This window comes from Eptatretus burgeri, chromosome 12 (genome assembly GCF_056783735.1).
Source record: "Eptatretus burgeri isolate ZD-2024b chromosome 12, Ebu_testis_v1, whole genome shotgun sequence".
NCBI classification, from domain to species: domain Eukaryota; kingdom Metazoa; phylum Chordata; class Myxini; order Myxiniformes; family Myxinidae; genus Eptatretus; species Eptatretus burgeri.
Window position 1 is genome coordinate 13,905,238 of NC_140972.1, and position 26,155 is coordinate 13,931,392.

Here is a 26,155-nt window from a genome sequence, read left to right on the forward strand (position 1 = left end):
CTTGTGCCTACATCTCATGGTTGAATTTGTACTCATATCAGATGAAGGAGTAAGACCATTAGGACACATCGGCATACTTTCACATCAATCACAAGGATATTAGTAAACAAAGAACAAATCAACAGAATGCATTGGTTCTTAACCTCGAATCTCAACCAGCATCATGGGCTAGGTGCTCAGATGGAAATGCTAAACAGGCAAAACATTTGTTTAAATGTTTATTTAAAGATAATGATTTTCAAAATGAATGTGGGCATAACTGTTTTTGCTTCAGAATTAACATCATGGTCTGTTTCAAGGTATCAACATCAAATTTACCAGCACCTTTACTTGAAGTGCACTGCCAAGTTCCTAACCAATCTATCGATATAAATAGGCAAATGTTGTCTGTGTTTGTCTGTCTGTCTGTCTGTCTGTCTGTCTGTCTGTCTGTCACATCCTGAAACACGGAAAAAAAACGTTCCTAGGAGAGAAAAAAGAAATGTTAAATGGAACTTCGACTTCAGGTTGCACACAAGGAACTTCGACACAGGAGGAGGCCATCTGGCCTGCTTCAAATTAATCCAAACCTCAGGGAAAATTATAAATTTTTCAATGAGGCTATATATATATCTTCTTCTTCTTTCGGCTGCTCCCGTTAGGGGTCGCCACAGCGGATCATCCGTATGATCCGCATAGTGATTTGGCACATGTTTTACGCCGGATGCCCTTCCTGACACAACCCTGGTCGCCTCTTACGACACAGGGATATGGTACACCTATTTTAACCGGGGTATACACCGGCCCAGTACACTGGTACTCATTTCGCCGACCTCGGAAGGATGACAGGCTGAGTCAACCCCCTGGTGTATTAATTCAGTGGCCCAACGGGGCTTGAACTCAGGACCTTTTGGATCCCAAGCCGCTGCCCTAACCACTGCGCCAACACACCAGGCTGCTATATATATATATATATATATATATATATATATATATATATATATATATATATATATATATATATATATAACACAAAATATATATATATATATATATATATATATATATATATATATATATATATATATATATATATATATATATATATATATATATATATATATATATATATATATATATATATATATATATATATATATATATATATATATATGTGTATATATATATATATATATATATATATATATATATATATATATATATATATATATATATATATATATATATATATATATATATATATATATATATATATATATATATATATATATATATATATATATATATATATATATATATATATATATATATATATATATATATATATATATATATATATATATATATATATATATATATATATATATATATATATATATATATATAACACAAAATATATATGTAGGCATCAGGCCACTGCCTCCATCACTCCCAAAAAAATTATTTGCTGCTAAAGAAATATATAACTTCCTATATTTGAGCTCTTTCAATGAACACAAGAATGAAAGGCTTCATTTTTTTTTCTCTTCTTATATTGTGGGATTTTTCACCACGGGCTTCGACTAGTTGTGTTGTGAATGCCATGTTCAACAATTTAGGGTTGCATCAGTTGGAAAGATCAACAAATTGTCACATTGTCAGAATTTATTTTTCTAAAGCATGTACGTATCTACCAAGATGGAACATTTCTAAAGCAAACAATTAAAATACAATGTCAATATCACTGATTAGTTTCCTCTGAAGGTCCAAATCAAAGAAGCCAATCTAAAACAATTTTATTTTTTATTTTAAATAGTGCTCGTCTGGTGCTGAAGAGCACATGGCTCTGAAAAGCTTTGGGATCTCACCTGCAGGGTATAACGTGCACTGTAGCCTGTCTGGCGGATGCGTACGGTCTGCAGCATGCCCGTGTAGCGCAGTTGTCTCAGTACAACACGCTCATCAAAGCGCAGCGGTAGCTGGTTAAGAGCACAGCAAGATAATACTATTCACTCCACATGTGTATTTTGTAAACATAACACTACATAAGAATGTTTTGACAATCGAGTACTACATCAGTCAACCACAGCAACTATGCAGCAGGTTGTGCAGATAAGTGCTACAAGAGTATGATTAAGACATGAAAATAAGTCACGTTCTCATTTTTAAACAAGCAAACACACTTTTGAAGTGAATATGAGGATAAGTAAATAGATGAACTTGAATGTTGATTATTTAGATATGTCATCATAAACAAATGAGAGACTCACAATAGTCCAAGGAATGCCAACTTTATAAGGAATGAATATGTATAATAAGTAACAAAATGCATTTTCAAATGCAAATATAACCCAAACTGCACTAAAAAAACATGTACCGAAAGTGGATCGTGAATCAGTTTGGCAAAAATTGCTGTCTCGTTGCTGTCCCCGAAGTAATAGAGTGGCCATACAACCACTCAAACACTTTGATCACCTGCTCAATCCAGGTTCAAAGATGGCGTGCTTTTCGTTTAACGCTCCCTCCACTCATTGTTCCAGCATGTGGACGGAAGACGGTTCCATATTTTTATTATCATTTCGGATGCAGCCTGTGACTGCTGGTTGAATCATTGCTGGGAGCACGGCTGTGCCGCTGATGCAGTGCCCTGTTTCCAGCAAGTTCGTACTCATTTTGCTGACCTCAGAAGGATGATAGGCTGAGTCAACCTACCTGGTATTATTTAACGATATGATAGGGGCTCGGAATCATGACCCTTAGGTCTTAAGCCAGCTACCTTCACCGTTAAGCCAAAACCAGGCTTACAGTTCTGTAGGGAATAAATAAATAAAAGCCACATGCCAGAGCAAAGACGAAGGTCTGAGGAGCTCCATAGGCAAGAGATGAAATATCAGCTGAAACTTGATTTGCTCTCTGCTGTTGCAAAATTGGTGGAGTACAACTTGGTACCTACTGCAATTATTGGTGGGTAGTGCATCTTTTCTAAATATATTTAATCGCAGTACGTTTCAGACATGAATTTAAAAAGATCAATTAAAAAAAACAATGACACTGACGTCAACCGATAATGCCTCTGCTCACATTATTACATCATTATAATACTTGTACCAAGTTTGATTTAAATCCATTCAGCTGTTCTCAAGTATCACATTTTTTTTATCTGAAATGACCTCTGACCTCTTGATGCCGAAATCGAATCCGTTCATCTTTACACCATTACACATACTCGTATCAAGTTTGGTCAAAATCCAATCACTGGTTCACAAGTTGGCACGGTAACAGAATTGTTACCTAACATGACCTCTGACCTTTGACCTTTTGACTCAAAAATCTAACCAGTTAATCTTTGCATCATCATACATTCTTGTACCAAGTTTGACTTAGATCCCTTCAGCAGTTCTTAAGTTATCATGGTAATGAAAACCGATCGCGGAATAATGGACGGAAGGATGCACAACCTAAAAACAATGCCTCCGGTGACCATCAGCGGAAGCATAAAAAAAAAAAAATTAAAAAAAAAACACTTGTGGCAAGGACAATAAACTTCCAACACATTAAGCCCATTTATACATGTTGGCATCGAAAGAAACTAAAGGGGTTTCTCAGCACGGAGAATTTATACTTCATCGACTTGGTTGTTCAAGTTTTCTGCCGAGCCCATCCAGAAGGATACTCGCTTAACTTCTTGGGCAGGGTGATCGCTCAAGGCATACACCACGTTCCCAAATTGTCACATTCCCAAGGGACGTATTTGTGTGTTGCAAAGCTGTGAAATGATAGAAGTATCGTTGTCTTGCCTTCAAATATGTGTCGGAGCCATTTTGCAAAAACAATGCCATCTCTTTGGTCAATATTTTCAACCCAAAACATAAAAATAGGGAACACTTCCTCAAACTCACTCAAACCTCAAAGGAGAACAATGATCTCATGAGATCACAATGACAGTCAAAAAGTGAAGAGTGAAGAAAAGCGAGTAATTTATGCAATTCCTAAAAACGAACACGTCTGGATGCTTAACGTGTACATCCTTTGCTGTCATCTCAGATGGCCTCGTTGGTCATTCTGGCTGGATCGGCTTGGAGACTTAGACTTACGCTGTACGATAAACAGGTCCTTTTGTGTAGCTTTGTCCAGTGGCAAACATTAACGTAAAGATAAGTAGGACGACGACAAAGGCTTGGCAGTGATTTCACGTTACCTTCTCTGCATTGGACCGAATGCACCTGATGAAGTAGGGTTCAGCTTGATTTAACGTCTCCAGGAGTTTGCTCAGGGACGTCTGAAAATGAGTGGATGCTCAGATCATGACAAGGAGGAAGAAGAAATGTTTGCCAATTCACATTATAATCTTAGCAATTAGTCTTGTTTGTGAAAATTATTCCTAAAAAGGAATACTATTCAACAGCAAATGTGATTTAAAACACTTACGGTGATACTATAATTCAATAGTTGTTGGAAAAACATATCTACCAAGAGAGAACAATCAGGCATATCATACAAACATCAATCAATGTGACATGAATATAAAAAGGAATCTGCAGGTATACATTAATGACAGATTAGTGCATCAAATGACGATGTTAAATCCACATTAGGAGCTTCGATGCAGGAGGAGGCCATCTGGCCCATCATGCCTGTACTGCACCAAACCCAGAATCGTCACCCATCCACACACAAGTCACCAACCATCCACACAAGCCAATATCTCCAATGTATCCAGGTGCTGATTCAAATCCGATTTAAACTTATCCACCCCCTCCACTGCCACTACCTTTCCAGGGAGACCATTCAATACATTAACCAATCTCCAACTGAAAGACCCCGACCGTAAAACGGTCCCAACTCATCTTTTATACACTCAAGATATGGCACACGATCCTAACACTGTCCACTCTGCTACAAAAAAAATAAAAACTCCACTTAACCGATCTTGTCCACACCATTCATCATCTGAAACATCTCAATCAGATCCCATCGCAATCGATGTATAATGTATAAATTGCTACTTTCCAATGTATAAGGTCCTGTCTCTGAACCGCTCCTCATAGCTTAGTCTCAGTAACCCTGGAATCAATCGAGTTGCTCGTTGTCAAAGGGACTGTCAGGCATGTACTACAGAGCTATGTTTTCGTGCCATTTATATGCACCAAAAAGTACCTGAAACTGTGCGGTGATGCTTGGTGGCTTTTTCTTCTTGTTGACGTGCAGTAAGGACTTGGTTGTGCAATCTTGCAGTGTGAGGCTCACCATGTGCTTCAACGACTTAACATCAAGCAAGTGCTGAAGAAAAAAAAGGAAAAAAAACATTGAATGAACCATTTGGATGAGATGAACAAACAGATCGTGTCTAAAATATCCACCAAGCTCGTGTTGTGTGGTGCTTGGAAATGTGCTATTTTGTGGTCTCAGACAAATGATACCACAAGTTCATAAAAATGCCACAAGCAAACTTTCTCCAAAGCAGTGAGATCAGACTGAGCTATTGAATATGAAGACACAGAAGATAAACCAGTCCCACTCCAACTCTCTGCTGCTCCAAAAAAGTCATCTCTGCTATGGTGACAGCCTCTCCTCTTTACCACTTCAGAGCACCATTTTACAGTAACATGAAGAACTCATCTTAATGGTGGATGCCAGTGTTAATCAAGTAGAATGACAAATGGAATCAACAGAACATCCAGAGGTACGCAAACCGCTGTGGGAAGCAAGGAGAAGCTGCTGTTTTTGTTGTTATCCCTTTGTTGAAGCAAAAGATCCTCTTTAGCTCCAGTAAAGGGTTAACACCTGAAATGCCACCATTTTACCCTCCATGTGCTCTCTCAATCGAGCACTATAGAATCAAATCATGAAGGAAAGAGCCATACCTTTGGTACATGATGCTTTGGTTTTGAAGTTTTATTTTTCCTGCAATGAAATAAGAAAGAAACCTCAATGCTCCTCATGGATTCAATCCTACAAGAGAAACTTTATTATCTTAAATCTATCTATATAGTACTAAATCTCTCATCTTGTATGCATGTATGTTCCTGAAATACAGCCAAAACGGTACACAATAGCACAAAAATTTTAGTGCCACCTTACTCACCATTCTCCTGTGGTGTGCAGTATCAAGTTTCGTTCAAATCGGGCAACGAAAAAAATTATTAAAAAATCAATTCCTGATTCAGTCAAGTCCTCTTCAGTCAAGAATTTGATCAAGGCAAACAACCTCAGCGGTATAGTTTGCTGGAGCTATCTCTTTTTTTCTTGAAATGATTTTTTTCATCAACCGCTGTCACAACAGGAACCCAATGGGTTTTTATTTTTATTTTTTGGATTCTTCCATATCTAGTATCCAATCATTTTTGGACACGTATATAATTTTTTTTAGTGATTCTTCACCACTGAGAGATGGGACCAAAATAGATTTTTCAAAAATTTGGACACGAGTTGTGACAAAACTTGGTGGATGAGTTGGCTCGGTAACAAGAACAAGCCAATTCGATTGTGGTTGAGGTCCGAATGCAAGATTCAACTCATCAGTGGGATATAAAACATTAACTGTTCAGTTTGGCGGAGGTGTTCACTCTACTGAGTGGCGTTCTAGTTATTACTGTGATTATTATAATTTTTGCATGACTCAGGAATGTCCAGCAATTGCAGAGGTTATCTGGAACAATTTTTCAAGAAAATCAATTCTGTTGCCAAAATTTTTTTTTTTATATATATATATATATATAAATTAATCTAATTTTCTTTATTACGGGAAACCAATTCTCGATTCAAAATACAACTGATTATAACTCTTAAGATGTGATTAGGCATGTGCTGTATTTATATTGAATAGTCAGTAAGACAGATGATGAGCAGGACAAACGTCATTTGGCTTTAATTGGTTTCAGAGGAAAGTTGAAACCAACATTGCCTGGGGATAGTAAAGATATTCCCGATTTATAGCGAGGAAATCTGCAACACTGATGGAATAAAGGATGAGTAGATTGACAGATGTCAAAATGAGTGTGCTCATCCATCTTCATTTACAATTCCAAAATAACAAATCATATTTCTTTCTATGGATGCAAAAGAGGCCCAAGAGTTTAAAACTTTGTTTTAATACACACAAGACCGAGTCAGCTATAAATGTAGTGCCAAAGTCATAAAAATGCAAGAATTCCAGATATTCTCGATGTGGAATTCGTACATCTAAGGCCACATTGAAAGCCCAGAAACCTTTGGGAAGAGGAGGAATGGAGATGGGAAATAGCCAGCAGACTTACATCAAAATTCCAGAGACCCTGTCCATAAGCCTGCTATGAGCAGGGAAGGCAAACACAGCTGTGTCATCGAGACCAGCACGCCATGCTGGGCCCTGGACACCACTTTGAGGCCTTATCTCCATCTTCCCATCACAAGATTCACTGGAGAGCAAAGAAGCAAGCAGCAAAGGTGCAACCAGAGAAAGGCAAGTGGGCAGCAGAACCATTTGGAGTTGAATTTTTTTTTTTTAAACAAGATACCACTGGAAAATGTGCCACCACCACAGAAAAGTATAAGAGTGAAAGCACCACACAATAGTATGGATGGAACTCATGCAAAACTAAATATGCTGCATGACCATGAAAAAAAAATCCCCATGTATCCAGAGGCAAGAATGATCCCAGACCAAACAGACATTTACAGATATACGTGGAGATGCAGCAGATATACAGGTGTACATGCAAACACACAAGTACAGACGGAAACGTACATAAACACAGGCAGAGTCGCAAGGCATAAATGCAGATGCACAAATATTCATGCAGTGGGGAAAAAGAAAAAAGAAAAAAACCCAAAAGCATAAGTACACATTCTTATAGCTGCAGACATGCTTCAGTGCAGATGGAGCTGCAAATGCAGAGGCATGGGTATGTGCAGACAAACGTGGAGCTGGGGCAGGGGCGACCGCACTGACGAGATGGGAGAGGGGGAAGCCGGCGAGGAGGGTAACATGTGCGAACAAGGGGGCCCTACACACCAGCGAGGGGGGCAGGCCGGCGAGGGGGGGCAGGCCGGCGATGGGGGGGGGGCAGGCATGCCAGCAAAGAGAGGTGGGCGTGCCGGCAAAGGTGGTGGGCGTGCCGGCGAGGGGGGGCAGATGCACAACCACACCTTGCGCTGACACACAACCACACCCACACAAGCACATGCCAGATGCGCGAGCACACTTACTGGAGGTGCATCGACTTGTAGACGCACGCACAAATTCACTCCCTCACCAAGTTTGCGTGCAGGCCCATTCATACGCAACGGTCGATGCACATTCAACACAACTGTTCCTTTTGCAGTCCACCAAGACGTTTTAAGTATTGTCAGGAAAAAAAAAATTGCAGTTTTTTTCCTGACTGCTGCTGTTAAATATAACCTAAAGTGGCTGGTTTCAACTTAAATGAATGAGATTTCATCTGATATTAACCATATATTGAAGTGTGGGGGTTGGGTATGTGCTGCCAAAGCAGCGAGCTTACATAGATTACAATTGGTGGTTTGTTCTTGCCTTCCATGTGGCAAATCAAGTGGATGTAATTTGGAATTTGGGTATGGTCCCAGTCTAAATACTAACTTTTTACAAAAGATAGCATGGTGTATGAGCACTCGCAATCTGTGCCCACATCAAAGTTCCACTTACTTTGTTCTCTGCATCACCTCTTGGCACAAATCCACGCTGGAGAAATTGCTGAAAAATACAAGAGCACGTCACCCTATGCATGAGAAAACACTCATATTCAATGATTTACACATTTAATAATTGACAAATCAACATGTGCCAAAGTGCAGATTTGAGACCATGTTCTCTTTGTCTTTATAAGCTACGGGATTGTTGGAGACGATACAAACCGAATTTGTGAAATACTCCGCAGCATTCAGCTTGCTGACCCCAGCAATGCGCCTGTTGTGTTTTATGCAAGTAGCACCCAGTGCTGCTCGAAAGAAAACTACATTCTTCCGTAGGCTCATAAGACTAAAATGTTCTGCTGCTACTGTTGTCATAAGGCAGTGGAGCAATCTTCTGCAAGTCAGCCTTGTTGTAAGAAATAAATGCTCAATCGTATATGAATAAAAGCTCACGATTTTTACACTACAGCTGCCATTTCGGTGCTCATTGCGATGTGAAGTCGTAGACATTCTCGGAGCTATACACAATTGCCATGCCCTCACTAAAAATATCCCTTCAGTGGAAAATGAACAAAGACAGTTGAAAGGATTTTGAACCGATAGGAGTCACGGGCCTTGTGAATACAGGCTTAAGCGATCGAGGCAGCGTTCTGTTGTTTATATACTGCCCAGGTAACCATGTGGCATTTTCTCAAGCAGCAATTTTACTGAAGAGGTTATGTAGGTCCTTGCTATTATTTCCGACTATTTTCTCTTAAAATCGTGAGTTGGACAGGCGGCGACCATGAAGGATTTCTGTGGAGTCGTTGATCGCATGATCGGGGAGCGGAGAGCACGAAATATTCTGCTGTTTCGATGTGGGAATACCTGTTTGCATTTATCAGTGGAAGAAGGGAAAGGAGAGGGGGTAAAGTAAAGATGGGACAGATTTGGAAGGGGTAGGTTGAGGAATTGTGTGTGGGGGGGAGTGGAGAGGGGTTTGAAGGCTTGAAGTGGGGAGAGGATTGATGTCTTAGGGTTGGCAGGGGAAGGGTGAGGTCAAGCAAAAGATGGGACAGAGTTGGGGGGGGGTGGGGAAGGTGGAAGCTTTGGGGAGTGGACGGGAGAGGGGAGGACTTCCGGAATAGGAGGGGGGGTTAAGGAGTTATCAGAACTGCATGTGTAAATTTACTCATGGGAGAAATGTAATTGGCCACAGTGTGTGTGTGTGTGTGTGTGTGTGTGTGTGTGTGTGTGTGTGTGTGTGTGTGTGTGTGTGTGTGTGTGTGTGTGTGTGTGTGTGTGTGTGTGTGTGTGTGTGCGCACGCGCGTCACTGTAGGTAGGTGACGCAATCACCTTACAGGTAATGTGCTCGCTGCTCCCATAAACATGGCAGTTAGAAACAGTGAGAAGAGCGTTGGCACGAACATAGTCTTGCTTATCTAAACACCATTGCCCATTTAAAATGGCTCTTCTGACCATGCCCTTGTGCAATTCATTCAGGACTAGTAACTCACAACTATCAGGGCAGCTAAACATTTCCAATCACTGCCACAACCCAACCACCCATGGTGTCCAATGCTTTGGTGAGATTCACAAAAAGCTTTTGCAAGTTAATTGGTGGAGATAAAAATGCTGTCGGATGGATGTTAAAACTGGCTGTCCTGTCTGCTGGCAGTAGCTGGTGGACATCAATCAAATATCCCACGGTGTCCTTCGCGAAGATGCAGACGTTCGCGTGAACAAAGATGTTCGCGAAGGTGAACACCCTGGCTAAATTCCTAATTCTTTCTCTCACCGACAGGGAGCCCTGCATCAGTCCCAGCAACGATGCGTATGAGCAGCCACATGCTGCAAACGAAGTAATGATGCCATTTTAATTTAATCGACACCTTCCCCAGTCACCCAACCCACCCAATTAAAATCCCATGCTTACTGTTGAGTCCTTCCAGAGCTGCGTCGTCGCTGGACATTTGGTCCTGAAATTTGGCCTTTTTGTTGCGTGCCTGTGATACATGTGCAATGAATATTAACACAATCCAGGTACACAGGAATAAGCATTTCACTAACGGTGATGGCAAGCTGGGGCAACTAAGCATGTCAGTATACGAATGTAATACAAATTCCACAAATGCTACTCAAACAGCCAAAGCATCACGGAACACGAAAAGACTCGTTGTGGAGGTAAAGGGAACAGGCATGCCACCCATGCAGTAGGTTGTGTGTTACTGAAGCCATGCTTCAAAGACAAAAGAAAAAAAAAAGCATCATAAAAAGGAACTAAAACAAGTTAAGTATACAAAAATTAATGAACTTGCATGTTAAGTGCAAAGAAAAATCAAATTATTTTTATCGAACGAAATGAGTTACGCAAAAAGATGAACACAGTCTCGTGTTACCCTTTCATCATGGGTATCAACACGCCTTTGTTGTGATGTCACACTGTCTATTCAATTCCACGTTTTACTCTCCAATGCTATGAAACTTATCGAGAATGTACTTCCCACCCCCCCCCCCCACCCCACCCTTTTTCGCAACAATACAATTTGAATATCAGATCATATGACAAGTAGTTAAACTTGTTTTTCCATCAAACCAACTCACGAAGCACCGATACGGTTACGTTGCACCACGAGTAGGTTGTACGAGATTAACCCATGATTTTTGAGTAGATTAGAGTTCACGGTAAAAACACAGTACTGGAGTTAAATCAAAATTCTGAAGCATTTTACAAGAGAATTGCTTTATAAGAATATCACAATCATCAGAATTACCTCGTTGTTACCACCACCACCACCGAAGGTGGGCAGCGGTTACGGTTTCACCCGTTTGCCTGTTTGTGAGCAGGATATCTCAAAAAGTTATGGACGAAACTTTATGGACAGGTTGGGTGTGTGATCAGAACAAATGGATTCGATGTTGGTGAAGATCCAGATCCAGATCAGGAAACTGGAAATATTTTTATTTTTTCAAAGTAATTCTTCACCATTGAGACAAAGGGCCAAAAACATGATAGCTCAAAAAGTTGTGGATTGATAAAGAAACTTGATGTACGAGTTGGGTCGGTGACAAGAACAAGATGATCAGATATTCGCAGGTCCGGATGCAGATCCGGCCTATCATTGGGATACAAAACGTAAACTATTCAGCCTGGCGAAGGTTTGCGCTTTACCGAGAGCCGTTCTGGTAAAAAAAAAAAAAAACAATTAATTGCACATTCTTTCCTTTGAAGTACAAGTTAAAAGTTAAAAAAAATTCAAAAAACAAAAACAATGACCAACAGGGTAAAATATGTTTTGGATGTTATTAATAAGAGATTAATAATAAGTCGTTGAACATCAGCTCAATGCAACAATATTAAACACAAACATGTTGATTGTACCGATTAGGTGACATAACACGAGGCATGTAACATGTGTTTATATGACACAACATAGATATACTATCTGATATAATACTAATGCAACCACGTTGTACCAGACATTGAAACGGCATGATGGCATGCATGCTCCGAGGCATGCTCCAAGACTTAAGTGCAGTTTTAGACAGCCAGAACATTGAACATTAGTAATGTGGTTAAAGAGTTCAATTTTCTTTTCCAGCTTTTGTGACTAAGCCTAAAGTTGGTGAGAACTTGCAGTTTCATTGTTGAATGGGAAATCAGGCATGAAATTCAATGAAAACAAGAATGACACACATCAAGATGGTGGTGGTGATGGTGGTGGTATGAGCTGGAAAAGACGGTGGATGTGGAAAGGCCTGCAGATGTAAAGCGCAGGTAAAGTCAGCCAAAGCGGTTGCAGTGTGTGGCCCGTGCACAGCAAAGTTACAGGCCAGGATGAGGGCAAGGCAAACATTGAGGCACAGGCTACAGCAAGAGTTAGCATCCTTGAGGGAGGAGAGTGCCTTACTGTCAGGGTCCTCTTTGCACCTTTGCAGAATCTCTAAGCTTCGTTGGTGTACAGGGTGTCGGAGAAAGCTATAGCTAGTCACATGGCCATGATTGGCCTCGCTCAGGAGGCCTGTGCCCGCAACCACCCAAGGGACAGGGCCAGAGAAACAAAAAACAGTAGGGACAGGGCCAAAGGAGCAAAGACAAAAGGAAACAGGTAAAAGGATAAAAGAACAACATTGGAGAAAAGGGGGGGGGGGTAGGGGGCAGAGACAAGAGTGAAGAAATATAAGGAAAAAGCGGGTGTGAAAGAAGAAAGAAGAGTTAAGAGGATGGGTCATAAAAGATGAAGTGATTAGAACAGTGAACAGTCAATAGCTAACTGGAAATAAAGCAGCACCAGCTACCACATACAGTATGTACAATCACAATAGCAGTGAACAAAGGCTCGTGCAGATTCGGAGTGCTGACACACCGGACTTCCTCAAAGAATACGAATAAGAACCATCTTGCCAGCCAGAAGCGAATTCAGCCAAGTCCCTCCAAACAACCCACACGCGATACCAAAAACAAATTAATAATATTCCATATGTGGGGAAAATAAATAAATAATCAAAGCCAAATAAATTTCCAGGTAAAATTAAGAAGACAATTTCTGGAACCTGCAAGTAACCACATTAAGATGCAGGCCGACCGTTCCTTGGTGAACACATCTCGAGATCATCACCGGACAGTCGGGACTTGAACAAAACTTCACAACAGCTTGGCAGAATCCTCCAGCTTCACTATGCCCAGAAACAATTTTGGACAAATGTGCATTACTAGGATATATGCATTTAATGAATAATCCAGTCAAGAAGACCGATGGGTTTGACGAGACCCATTTGCTTTGAAGGCTGCGCCATACCAAACAACAAAGTGGATACAGAGTTCCATGCTACCACGAGCATTACAAAGTAACAACAGTAACAAGACTCCACAAGCAAGACGCACCGTGTTTGTAATTAAAGTCTTAACACAGGCCAGGCAATCATGATTGGGAGTTGGTGTACAAGAAAGATGCAATGGTATAAAACAAGCAAGCAGATTTTCCCTAAACCTTACACTAAAATTATAAATATAACAGAAGGGTGGGGCAGAGGCCAGCATGGATGGGATTTAAACAGGAGACCAAAGTGGAAAAGGGGGCCGGGTGGTGGGTGGAGGGGGGGTGGGTTTTGGGGAGGGGAGTGGAGAAATGACACATCAGACAGATATGCAAAAAGCCAGGGTACAGGCAACATACCCTGTGGATGGACTGCTGCAAGGTGCCCAGGAAGGCAGTTAAGTGTTAATAAAACGCTGAAGCAAGTCCCAGCAAAAGCCAAACAGCACTATCACAACCCAAAAGCACATGGCACGAGACCAGACGCAAATGCTGCCAACGTGTCTGCGTTGAGTGCAACGTGACACAGGATATGTGGCATTCCTGATGGAGAGTGCAAATGGTCAGCCCCACTCACCTGCTTTGTGCTTGGCTTGAGCGGCAGCACTGCGGAAAGCGAATGACGCGCGAAAGACGGCGCGCAAGATAGCCCAGCGGAAAAGTGCAACAGGATCTATGCTGACCAAGCTGCGCATGAACGAGCTGTGACTGCTTCGAAGAACTACAACGATATCGGGCCGCATGTGGTCACCGTTCTTCTCGCGGAAGTCCTGTGGGCGTTGATGGAGAGAGATTAGATACAATGGGTTCACTTTTTGCCATGCAAAACTGATTTTAATAATCACACTGACCCCTCCATCAGATTTTGAAGCATGTCATCAAAGGTTTCACCGCAAACATTTGAACTGCATTTCTCTCCAATTTCAGGGCCAAAAACTGTGTTCACAACTGTATTTTTCAGGATAAAAAAATAATAATAATCTTTCATAAAACAGTAATTACGTCTCTTCCAATGGAAATGTAGACGGTAACTTACAACTGGGCAACATACGGAGTGTACAGAAACTTAAAAAAAATAATAATAAAAACAAGGCAAAGGGAGGTGAAATTCGTTGCACATGATGTGCAACGAGTGCAGACAAAAACGAGTGTTCATCGACGTATGAAGGATGCCCAAGAAATAAAGAAGATAAAAGCAAATCTGACACTAGGCCGAGGCTTCAGAGTTTGGCATGCACACAAGGCTGTACTGTCAAAATGAACAGTCCCAGAAGATAAAGAAAATAGGGTAACATTTGTCCAGGTCGTGGATAAAATAACGCTTCTTGCGACGAAACATCATATCTTCCAGTCTCTAAATCTTTTGAAAAAAAAAAATTCCAACCCGTCATTTTTGACGGCCTTTTATTATAGCGCGCACGCACGCACACCTTCAGGTTACACTTGCCAAACAGTTCAACCAGGCAATTTACATGACCGGGCCAAGGCATGCCTTTCCAATATCACAACAAGATGCGTTAGCTATTCCAGCGGCACCAATAACCAAACATGTACAAATGCCAATGTTATGCAGAGGTAAATTAAAGGTTTTTGAAAAGGGTTCTCATGATTCTCCGAAATGTTACATGTAATACGCTATACTCACAATGAGAAGGTGGTAATCCCATTTAAAGCTTGAAAATTAATTTTCAGAGCAACCAAAATGTGTTGCTCTGCAGAAGCTTTGAAATACGATATTACAGTGCCTTCAGAAAGTATTCACACTGCTCGACTATGTCACATTTTGTTGTGTTACAGCCTGAATTTAAAATGGAATAACTTTAAATTTTTCTTGTCAATAATCTACACATAAATACCCCATCATGTCAAAGTGGAGGGAGTTTTTTGTACATTTTTTTAGCATTATTTTTACAAATCAATTAAAAGATGAAATGTCTTGCATCAGCAAATATTGAACCCCTTTGCTACGACACTCCAAATTGAGCTCAGGTGCATCCAATTTCCTTCGTTCATCCTTGAGATCTCTGTACAACTTGATTGGAGTCCACCTGTGGCCAATTAAATTGATTGGACATGATTTATACGGAAACACACCTTTACATATGAGGTCCCACAGTTAACAGTGCATGTCAGAGCAGAAACTCCATCATGAAGTCCAAGGAACTGTCTGTAGAACAGCGAGATAGAGATGTGAGGAGGCATAGATCTGGGGAAGGGTATGAAACAATTTATAGTGTTGAAAGTTCCCAAGAACACAGTGAGCTCCATCATGAGGAAATGGAAAGAATATGGATGACCCAGACTCTTCCGAGGGTGACCAAGAACCCAATGACCAATCTGACAGAACAACAGAGTTCCTTGGTTGAGATGGGAGAACCTGCCAGACGGACAACAGTCTCTGCAGCACTTCACAAATTTCTGCTTTATGGGAGAGTGGCCATACGGAAACCACTCCTGAGAAAAGGGCACATGACAGCACACTTGGAGTTTGCAAAAAAGCATGTGAAAGACTGAGAGCACGAAGCAAAAGATTCTGTGGTGTAATGAGACAAAAACGTGAAGTCTTTGGCCAGAATACAAAGCTCTATATCTGGTGGAAACCGAGCACAGCTCATCACCAATCGAACACCATCCCCACCCTGAAGCATGCTGGTGGCAGCAATCATGCTATGGGGATGCTTTTCAGCGGCAAGGACTGGGAGACTTGTAAGGATAGCAGGAACAATGAATGGAGCCAAATACTGGCAGATCTTTGAGTCGAGCCTGCTTTAGAGCTAAAGACCTCAGACTGTGGCGAAGATTTACGTTCCAAAAGGACAATGACCTCAAACATACAGCCAAAGCAACACTGTAATGGCTTCAGAACAAGAATGTGAAAGTCCTTGAGTGGTCCAGCCACTCAAGTTAAACCAGCCACTCAGGTTAAACCGAGTGGAAAGACTTGAATATTGCTTCTTCACCGATGCTCCCCATCCAACTTTGACAGAGCTTGAGCAAATTTGCAAGGAACATGGGAGAAAATCCCCCAATCCAGATGTGCAAAGTTCATACATACATACATACATACATACATACATACATACATACATACATACCCAAGAAGACTCGAGGTTGTAATCACTACCAAAGGCACTTTCAAAAAGTATTGACTCAAAGGGGGTGAATAATTGTGTACATTAGATTTTTATTTTTTTATTTTCACTACATTTGTAAAAATTTCTAACAACACATTTTCACTTTGTCATTAATGGGGTATTTTGTGTAGATCGGAGACGAAAAAAATATATAAATCAAATTTAATCTATTTTAAATTCAGGCTGTAACAACAAAATGTGAAAACGTCAAGGAGTGTGAATACTTTCTGAAGGCAACACAAAGTTTCACAGATCTCCACGAGGCAATTCAGAAGAGCTATGAACAGACACCAGGACAAGATGAGATGTAATGGAGAAAGAGTTTAACCTGAGTGTTTAGTATGACCTTTGCATGCACTTGAGGATAAAAACTGAGAGTATAGGTGGCATTTTATATAAAATAAAGGGGCTCATATCCCTCGCGTTCCCCTCAGATCAATGCCGAGCATGTGCGCAAATGGCTCATTAAAGACCTTCCACAGGTTAAGAGACGTTCCTGGGGGGAAAAAAAACAAATGGCAAGGCCATAACTGTATTTGTGGATCTTGTAGATTTAAAGAATGAAAATTTTCACAAAACTGGAGTGGAGATTACCTTGACTACCTCAAAATCACAAAAGAACAGCAAGAATTTGCTTTAGAATGAGTACAAGGAACTCTGATACAAAATTCCTTTTAAAAATAAATAAATAAAGAAGTCATTAAAAAATTATAGTAGAGCTGCAAACTATGATACTAAAATTAAAACTACGACAAGCACACGGAGTTTGGTGAACAAAATGTCCACAAGGCGGTTTGTAGAGAGAGCAAGATACGCGCATGATGGATGGTGCACCAGACATACCTTGATCATGTACTTGACTTTGCCAGCGTAATGCTGAATGATGAAGGCAGGCTCCATGATCGCTGTGATTTCGTAGTACTTGTTTGCAATGTTTTGTCGTTTGAACTTTGCCAGCAGAGTTTCGCTGGTGGCTTGAGGGAAACTGGAATGCACATTAGCAGCTTATTCAAACCACATGTTACTCCAGTGGACTGCTTTCAGATGTCTTGCTTAGCAGGAGCCCTCAATCCCATGTGGTCATTGTGCAAAATCAAAACCCATCACCAACTAAGCTTCACAGGTACGCTCGTCGGCAACTCAACTTCCGGCATGGTGACCACCAAGTAATAGAGGTCGATTAAAAAATAATGATAATAATATCAATTGCATTTGCTTTCTGAAGCAGTATAACAGACCAAATTGTCAGGTTGGGAAGGAGGGGCAGGGTAAAGGATTATGATGTACGTATTGAGATTTAGTCTAAAACGTGTGCTCACCTCCAAAGGCAATTCCTAGGCAGTGTGAAAACGCTCCAAATGTCCCAGTAAGTAAGAACCTGATTGTCTGTCAGTCAATTGGCAGGTCACTTTCCAGGGTAATACGAGTTACAGGTACTGGACAAAAAATGGAAACGCCAACAGAATGTCACTTAGTAGGGTGTTGGGGCAGAATGTGCATTCATAATGGCATGGATACAACGTGGCGTTGAGTCAACAAGGGCCTGGAACTGTTCTGCAGGAATGTGGAACCATTCTCCCACAAGGAAGTCCTCCAATTCAGGTCATTTGATGGAGGCAGAAACCACAGTCTTAGGCACCTCTCCAAACAGTCCCACAAATGCTCTTATGGGATTTGGCCCGGCGATTGGAAGGGCCATGGGAGATGGGTAATTTTGTCATTGTGCTCCACTCCTGCAGGAAAGGAATTCTGCATCGTGAGATGCAGATGGTCACTCAAGATGGAACGGTAGCATGGTCAATGAATCCTGTCTTCTAATGGAATGAGTAGACCCAGGCCATGCCAAGAAAATGCACCTCACACCATTATGGAACCGCCAGAAGCTTTAACCATTGGAACTACACACACGGGGCTATAGAGCTCCCTGGGCTGTCACCACATGTGCACACATCCATTTGTCGAGAACATGGTGAAGGACGACTCATCGGACCATATCACATTCCTCCAATGCTTCTTACACCACTGTATCTACAAACGGGCATTGCCAAGTGTTACGAGTGGTTTGTGCATTACAACCCGGCTGTGGTATCCAGCCTTGTGAAGTTCCCTTCTGAGTGTTTTTGACAATACAGGCAGGATGCCTGATCACGACCCATGCTGAACTCCACACACAGTTTGGCTGCCATCACTCCTGTTTTGCCTTGCAGTCCATACTAATGCCCGTGCATAACGCTTGTTGAGTATGCACTTCTGCCCACTGTTGTCCTTCAATGAAGACGTCTTTCCTTATTTTTCCCAGGCTCACATCACCTTCAAGACAGTTCCTCAACACGTTACCAACTTCTGCAGTCTGTCACTGAAGCGCTTGCCAAACGTGCAACAACAATTACACACTGTTCAGTCACTGAGGTCTCCTCTTGCAGCCATGCTGGCTCTTACTACTGGAGTTGAGCCGCAACCTGCTTATATATGCACAACAAGAGGACTGCTGGGAAGAGATTTGTATATTTCACACACCGGTCACATACAAGCCTGGTGTTGGCTTAGTGGTTAGGGTGGTGGCTTGGGATCCCAGGGTCCTGAGTTCAAGCCCCGTTGGCTGCTGAATTAACACCAGGGGGTTGACTCAGCCTGTCATCCTTCCGAGGTCGGCGAAATGAGTACCAGTGTGTACTGCTCCCGGTGTATGCCCCGGTTAGAATAGGTGTACCATATCCCTGTGTGTCGTAAGAGGCGACCGGGGTTGGCGTCAGGAAGGGCATCCGGCCATAAAGCATTGCCTCAAGAAAAAGCCCAACCCCTGCACAGCAGGGAAAAATGGCTGTAAAACCGGTCATTTTTTTTTTTTACCCTCTGGTCACATACGTGTGGCGGCCCCATACTTTGCATACATGTTGTGCTGCCAATACATGTCATTTATGGGGCAAACCCCATGATGTTTCCATTTTTTGTCCACCATCTGTAGGTCAGTGTGTTTTGCAAGTGGGTAGTTTAGCAAGTTTGGCAGGTCGTACACAAGGCACTTTGATAGAGGGGGAGGCCATTTGGCCCATCAAGATTGCGCTACACCAACATCATGTTTATTCAATCAAACAGTTTATAAACTGAAATTCACTGTGGGATGGGGGAGGGATGTAAGAATGGAGATGAGGATAGTGGGGCAGGCACAGACCACTAGGTACGTTATTGATTCACCGCTGAAATCTCCCGTGTACATGTGCTGGTAGCTGGGAAGAGATAGCGTTACAGTTTCGAGGAATGGCCGTTTCTTCCACTTAATCGTGGGTATGGCATCCTCTCTCAATCATGGCAGATAACCACGACATCTAGCCATCTCTGTTGTTTAATAACAGTGCTGGGTAAAATGTTCTGAGCACAAAAGCAAACATTTTGTAGGCCCGATCCACACATGAGTATTTCAGACAAACCTCGTCCAATTTCTGGCAAACTTAGTCTTTCGGCCATTGGTGTCACATGAAACCATCTCGGTTCGTATTGCTACATCCACCAAGGATGCATAGACTCGGCATCTTTGTGGAAAATTGGAAAATTTTTCGCCGTTTGAGTTGAATCGAACAATGACATAATCCATTTTCAATCCGGATCTGATGATCTCCTTCCATGTGTAACGTGACGGCTAATCTGAAGAAGATTTCGACCTTTAATCGCATATTTAGCTACTTTATAATTCCGAAATCGGGGGGGGGGGGTGGGGGAAGACATATCTATTTTGTAGGGTATCAAGGGATAGATTAGCGTCGAGGTGATCTGAGCATTTGGGTTCTCTTTTAAGCATCTATCAGATCCCTTCATAATTGCCTCTTTTCTAATGTAAAAACAAAACAAAAACAAAGATGTCCTCGGAATCAATGTAGTTGCGCTGTACCCTCTTAATGGCGGCTCTGTCCTTCCTGAGATGTTGATACTAAAACTGTACACAATATTCTCGCTGAAGTCGAAGTTTCTGTCATGTTAAAATTATCTCTCGATTCACAACTTATCCCCCGTGAATACTACTTAAAACTAGAGAATTCATAGAACACGATACCCCACACAGTGTTCAGTATATACTTCAATTTTAATGAAATAATGACTTTAAAGCTAGTTTAAAAAAAGAGAGAAAATGCGGAAGTTTTGCACAATCGAAACCGTCTTGTACATCATCCGAGAGAACATGTCTAAGTACTGCTAAACTGGAGGTTCTCGAAAGTATCAAGGAGGCGATTTGTATTCTCCAGTGTTAAAGTCGATAATTCAATTTCAATAAAACGAAGATTGTAAAACTTGTATAAGTTAATTAATTCTGGGTTTTACTTGTTTTACCAGTGTATATTAGACCAGCCTATCTAATAGATTACCATTTGTTATTCATGCCTGTCATATATCCTTCACGACGTCGTCGAAAACTGAATTTCTTGTTTGGAATGATTTTCAAAGTCGTTTTTACTTTTAAACAGGCAGACAGAGCAAGAAAAGTATTTCACTCCTCTGTGCGAATGTGTAATCGGGACAAATTGAAAGACAAAGTATTGCTAAACCACAGGTTTCTTTTCTGATTTATGTTCCAATATACAGTATATTCAAAATATAACATTCAATTCAAATCAAGTTGTTCCTCGATCATAAGCTGCCTTTTGTCGACAGACAGACCAACCAAAGTTAACCAATTGGTTAACCCCACTTTTCGCTTCGCATGCACGAAGCAAAAACTATGGCGATTTGTCGTTTGTCTACTAATGACCGATTCAAGCAAAAGTACACTGATATCACCTCATGCTCGCAAAGTGTTTGTGCATTTGATTGATGTACAAACCCTTCCACGAGCCGAAATATGCTTATTATTTAAGTGATCCGTTGCAAAGGGAGACCTGCTGCATAATATCATGCGAGCAATTGCATGAAGCTGCTTTCAAGTCGTGCAACTGCAAGCACAGCATAATGCTTGGAAACAAAGCACATCGAGGAACATCCTCTCAAAAATTAAAATAAATCGGTTACGTTCCTGAACCTGTTACATTTGTTTGTCACTGTTCGCAGGTAGACGCTCAATGTTTTGAGAATGTAGTCTAAATTGAGTAGCTCAAGTAAATTGTCACTGAGGATACAAACCGTTAGATTTATTATAAAATGAAGAACGTTTTGCTCGCGTCGATCTGCATCGGCAGACAGGTAGAACAATGGATTGAATCAATAGGAGGTTGATAGGGGTATGCTAACCTCTGTGGGAAGCAAGAAGCCAACGTTTTGGGCATTGACCCTCTTCTGCTCAGACGGAGGGTTAAGGCTTGAAACGTCAACTTCTCCTTGCTTCCCACTATGGTTAGCATCCCTTAATGTGCTGTGGATTTCATCCATTTCATTAAACGTTCTGATCGTTATGGAATTTTGCAAGCACAAAGATAGAGAAGATCTTTCTGGTACATTAAAAAAATGCAAACAGGGTTTTTAAAGACTATTAGATGCACACTTCTTACTTGCATTCCTCATCCAGCAGATGAAACAATCCCGTGGGCTTCTTGCTGATGAGGTTTATGCAGCCAGTGTTATCAATGTAATCAATGGTGTTCCAGTTGATGCCTTCCCGCTGATACTCTTCCTAAAATACAAACCCAAGTAAAAGGAATTATACATTCTTCATTTGGTTTGATACGCAGTTTACAAAAGACAATGATTGAATATTCACCCTTCCCCCCCCACACCTCCCCTCAATCAACCACCATGCACCCCCCCCCCCAACCACCCCCAGTGCCACCTCAGGCCTTTAGGTTTTTTCTAAAATGTTGTTGGGGTTTTTTTGTTGGTATGCAAAACTTGTCACATGACCAGATTTAATCTACAGGAATTGAGCATTAAAAGCTACATAGCAGATGGTAGAAGCCGAGAAAGCAAACACATTGAGACTGGAATGAGAAAATAAGAGGATACACGAGGATGCCTTGTGCAAAGCAACAAAAGTGGATTAAAGACAGAAACATGGCACAAACAGGCATGAGGCCCAAAATGTGAAAACTAAACAGCTTCAGTGTTGGACTGAAGAAAATCAAGAGTGGGCTGGCATACTTCTTAAATATAATTCATGGGTGGGGTGGAAGGGGGGGGGGAGAAGAGATTAAAAAAAAGAAACGGTCACGAAAAGGTGATGGTGGGCAGTGTTTAGTTTCAGCGAGTTGAACAAAGAGGGAAGAACTGGGGGGCACAAAAGATGGCAGGGGGATCGAGTGGACCAGGTGAAATATGGGAAAAGATGAAGGCCACCAAATTATAAGAATAAAAGCAAACAGTCCCCGATCTTCAGCTTCCTGTAAGTAAATGCAAATTGTGCCAAAGCTACTACGTAATAGCTCTTTGTTGCATAGCTGTGACTGCTGGCATGCAATGTGAAGCTCTGCTGGTTTGGCACCATTTTTAATCGACTTCCTGACAATTGGGTAGTATTTGGCAGTGTGTGTGTGTGTGTGTGTGTGTGTGTGTGTGTGTGTGTGTGTGTGTGTGTGTGTGTGTGTGTGTGTGTGTGTGTGTGTGTGTGTGTGTGTGTGTGTGTGTGTGTGTGTGTGTGTGTGTGTGTGTGTGTGTGTGTGTCTAACACACATCTCTTCTAATAAGCATTGCCTCTGGTAGTACTCACAGGTGTGGCGAACCTACTTTGGGGCAAGAGCATGGACAAACAGACGGTTGCCATGCACCATATCCAGAAAGGGTGAAGCATCAACCTCTCAATGAGAGGACCGTGAAAATAAAATGAGGCACAACAAGGACGAGGAACAGGAAGAATATGAGCATGGAAGGTGAGGCAGAGCGAGCGCACAAGGCAGAATGTGAGTGCAGACAGGGCGTAACATCGTAAAGGGCAAGTGGACAGCGAACTATATTCTGTTGGTACAAGGTTTGAGTCCTGCTCACCATTACAAGCAAGCAAGGCCGATGGTAGTGATGAGGTGAGGCATTAAGTACGGTGCATGACTGGATGAGCAGTGTGCGATTGGCATGAAGCAGTTATCAAATGCACAATTACAACCTGTGACACGGCACTGTTTGAGGATGCACCCATGTGTGGAATCAATGTTGAAACCTAAATAACTTTGGGTATCAACACTGATGTATAGATCTTCCATAAACTGTCATCCCGGTGTTTCACAGGCAGGGTGATTCATCAATGTGGGTGCCATCCATCAGATTGACGTTAAACGTGAATCCCGTCTGCCGGCATTAGTTAGTGGAAATTAAACATCCCACCGTGTCCTTCACGAAGAGTAGGTGAGCCATCGCCAGCACAATGAACAAATTCCGAATTCCTGCCCTAACTTAAAGAGGGCACTGCATCCGCGGTACAGCTGCACCCTCAGCATACGAAAGAATAATAAATTGCTTTGTCTTGCGTTCTTTGAATGATTAGGGACATAAACTTTAAATATTGTAATTATCTGTATCTTTCATGCAACTACAATGGGGCGCAAGTCATTTAAGACTCAAACAGTTGAAATGGTTGTACGTTTTAAGTTTCTATTAAAACCAGTATGAAATGTGCGTGTTTAATTAGTTGAACTCGAAGCACCCGCTCCGCAGGCAAAAGACCGCTGCTTCAATCGCTCCCAGAAATAAAAATAACCCCGGTTACATGCATGCTCATGTGCATATTTAATAATACATCGTGGTTATATATCTGGGTGTTTCACAGGCAAGGTGATTCCAATTTCACCTCCCCTACCCCAAGGGAAGAAATTGCCAAGATGGGTGAAAAAAATTAATTATCTTTTTTCCAAAACTTGATAGAATCAAACAAAACTTCCACAGGAACAACTTTACGGTGTCCTCATTGATCCCTGAAAGTTTCAGCTTCCTCTGTCAAATATTCTCGGAGGAATAGATGAAACGTACACACAACGTACATTACATATTTATATTTAAAAGTTTGGTCGGCCTTGCGCATCAAAAGTATTGACTTTGAATTACAGAGTTTTAGTGCACGTTCATATATTCCAATATATTCGTTTTTTTTAAGTGTATGGTGTTCAATTGATCCGTGCTTTTGCATTTTGATTCTTTATTCTGTTCATGTTAATCCCTTTGAAAAAGTAGTACAATAAAATATAGTGGAGGTATATGGAAAACGTGGATTTTGTGAGTTCACCGAGAATTGGTATAACACAAACTGGAGGAGAAGTGAAGGGTTAGAAGGCTGAGAGAGGAGAAGGAGCTATCCTTCCTTTCATTGTTTCAGGTACCAACCGAAGTACAGTGAATTGTAAGAGTGGACCGAAAGGATCTGTGAGCCGTCAAACATGACAGCATTTGCAGGCCTGCTTGCTTGGCCTGCAGTTGCCCATGATAAGATAAGGGAGGGTCGGATGTCTAGACGGACGGTAGAAAAACCGAGAGACCACTGAGCTGCTTGTGATGTGAGCCACAGACCCTGTGCTTCATCCTCATCACGGGAGATGCCAATACTTTTGAAAGCTTACTTTGTAGACGGGTTGAGTGCATGACAAGGAAGTATTGATTCAATTTTGGTTAAGATCTGGATTCGGATCTGATAATTTTTTAAGTGATTCTTCACTATTGAGTGATCGGGATAAAAACGATATACAACACGATATCTCAAAAAAGTTGCGGACAAGTTATGACAAAACTATGTGGATGAGATGGTTAGGTGACAAGGACAAGCCGATTACATTTTGGTTAAGGTCTGGATTGAGATCTGGTCTATCAGTGGGATACAAAATGTAAATTATTCAACCTAGCGAAGGTATGCGCTCCGAGTGTCCATTCTAGTTAACCTCCGCCATCGAAGATGGATGGAGGTTACTGTTTTCACCCCTGTTGTTTGTTTGTTTGTGAACAGTATTACGGAAAAACTCCTGGACGGATTTCGACGAAACTTGGTGGGGGAATTAGGTATGGTCCAAGGACAAGCCGATTACATTTTGGTTAAGGTCTGGATTCAGATCTGGCCTATCAGTGGGATACAAAATGTAAATTATTCAGCCTCGTGAAGGTATGCGCTCCGAGTGTCCGTTCTAGTTAACCTCCGCCATCGAAGATGGATGGAGGTTATCGTTTTCATCCGTCTGTTTGTTTGTTTGTGAACAGTATTACGGAAAAACTCCTGGACGGATTTCGACGAAACTTGGTGGGGGGATTAGGTATGTTCCAAGGATCATGCCATTAGATTTTGGACTTGGTCCAAAAAAAAAATAAAAAAAAAACTTAGAAAATTTTGCAACTTTAAAAAAAAAAAAATTGATTTTATTTGAAAAATATTTGAATTTTTTTTTTTTTACATTTCTACATGTTTTAAGTGATTTCCAACCACAAAAAATTTGTTAGAGGAAAAAAACCCAGAAATTTTGCAACAGTTTTTTTCAAAAAAAAATTCGATTTTTTTTTGGCATTTCTACATGCACGTCGATCTAGTTTAGTTTATTCGATCGTGGTTCAGTAGAGTCTGATCCGTTTTGACCTACAATGAATAAGATATCAGGTTCACTTAAGTGACCCAGCAGTATTGGCGGCGGAGGTTTTGCACTCGAGCAAGTGCTCCCCCTCTAGTTCTTCCTGTAACCAACCTGTGCTCAAGAAAGCAATGCTGTTTCCATACAATTAATCTCAAATAAGCA

The 26,155-nt window shown here is 41.3% G+C and overlaps 1 protein-coding gene across 6 annotated transcripts in view; it reads right to left on the bottom strand.

The window, feature by feature from the left end:
• Positions 1–26,155, bottom strand: part of LOC147015135 (unconventional myosin-IXa-like) — a 219,456-nt gene that overhangs the window by 57,509 nt on the left and 135,792 nt on the right. For 3 of the 6 annotated variants that reach the window (XM_085849589.1, XM_085849586.1, XM_085849587.1), the window contains 11 exons: positions 22,016–22,137; positions 17,385–17,526; positions 13,985–14,177; positions 12,502–12,612; positions 10,527–10,596; positions 8,624–8,671; positions 7,236–7,376; positions 5,844–5,883; positions 5,137–5,259; positions 4,178–4,258; positions 1,848–1,958 (listed from right to left, as the gene is read on the bottom strand). In XM_085849589.1, coding sequence (XP_085705715.1) covers positions 1,848–1,958; positions 4,178–4,258; positions 5,137–5,259; positions 5,844–5,883; positions 7,236–7,376; positions 8,624–8,671; positions 10,527–10,596; positions 12,502–12,612; positions 13,985–14,177; positions 17,385–17,526; positions 22,016–22,137 — 1,182 coding nt within the window. The remainder of the gene's footprint in view (positions 1–1,847; positions 1,959–4,177; positions 4,259–5,136; positions 5,260–5,843; positions 5,884–7,235; positions 7,377–8,623; positions 8,672–10,526; positions 10,597–12,501; positions 12,613–13,984; positions 14,178–17,384; positions 17,527–22,015; positions 22,138–26,155) is intronic. The other 3 variants (XM_085849590.1, XM_085849588.1, XM_085849591.1) reach the window with 3 other exon arrangements.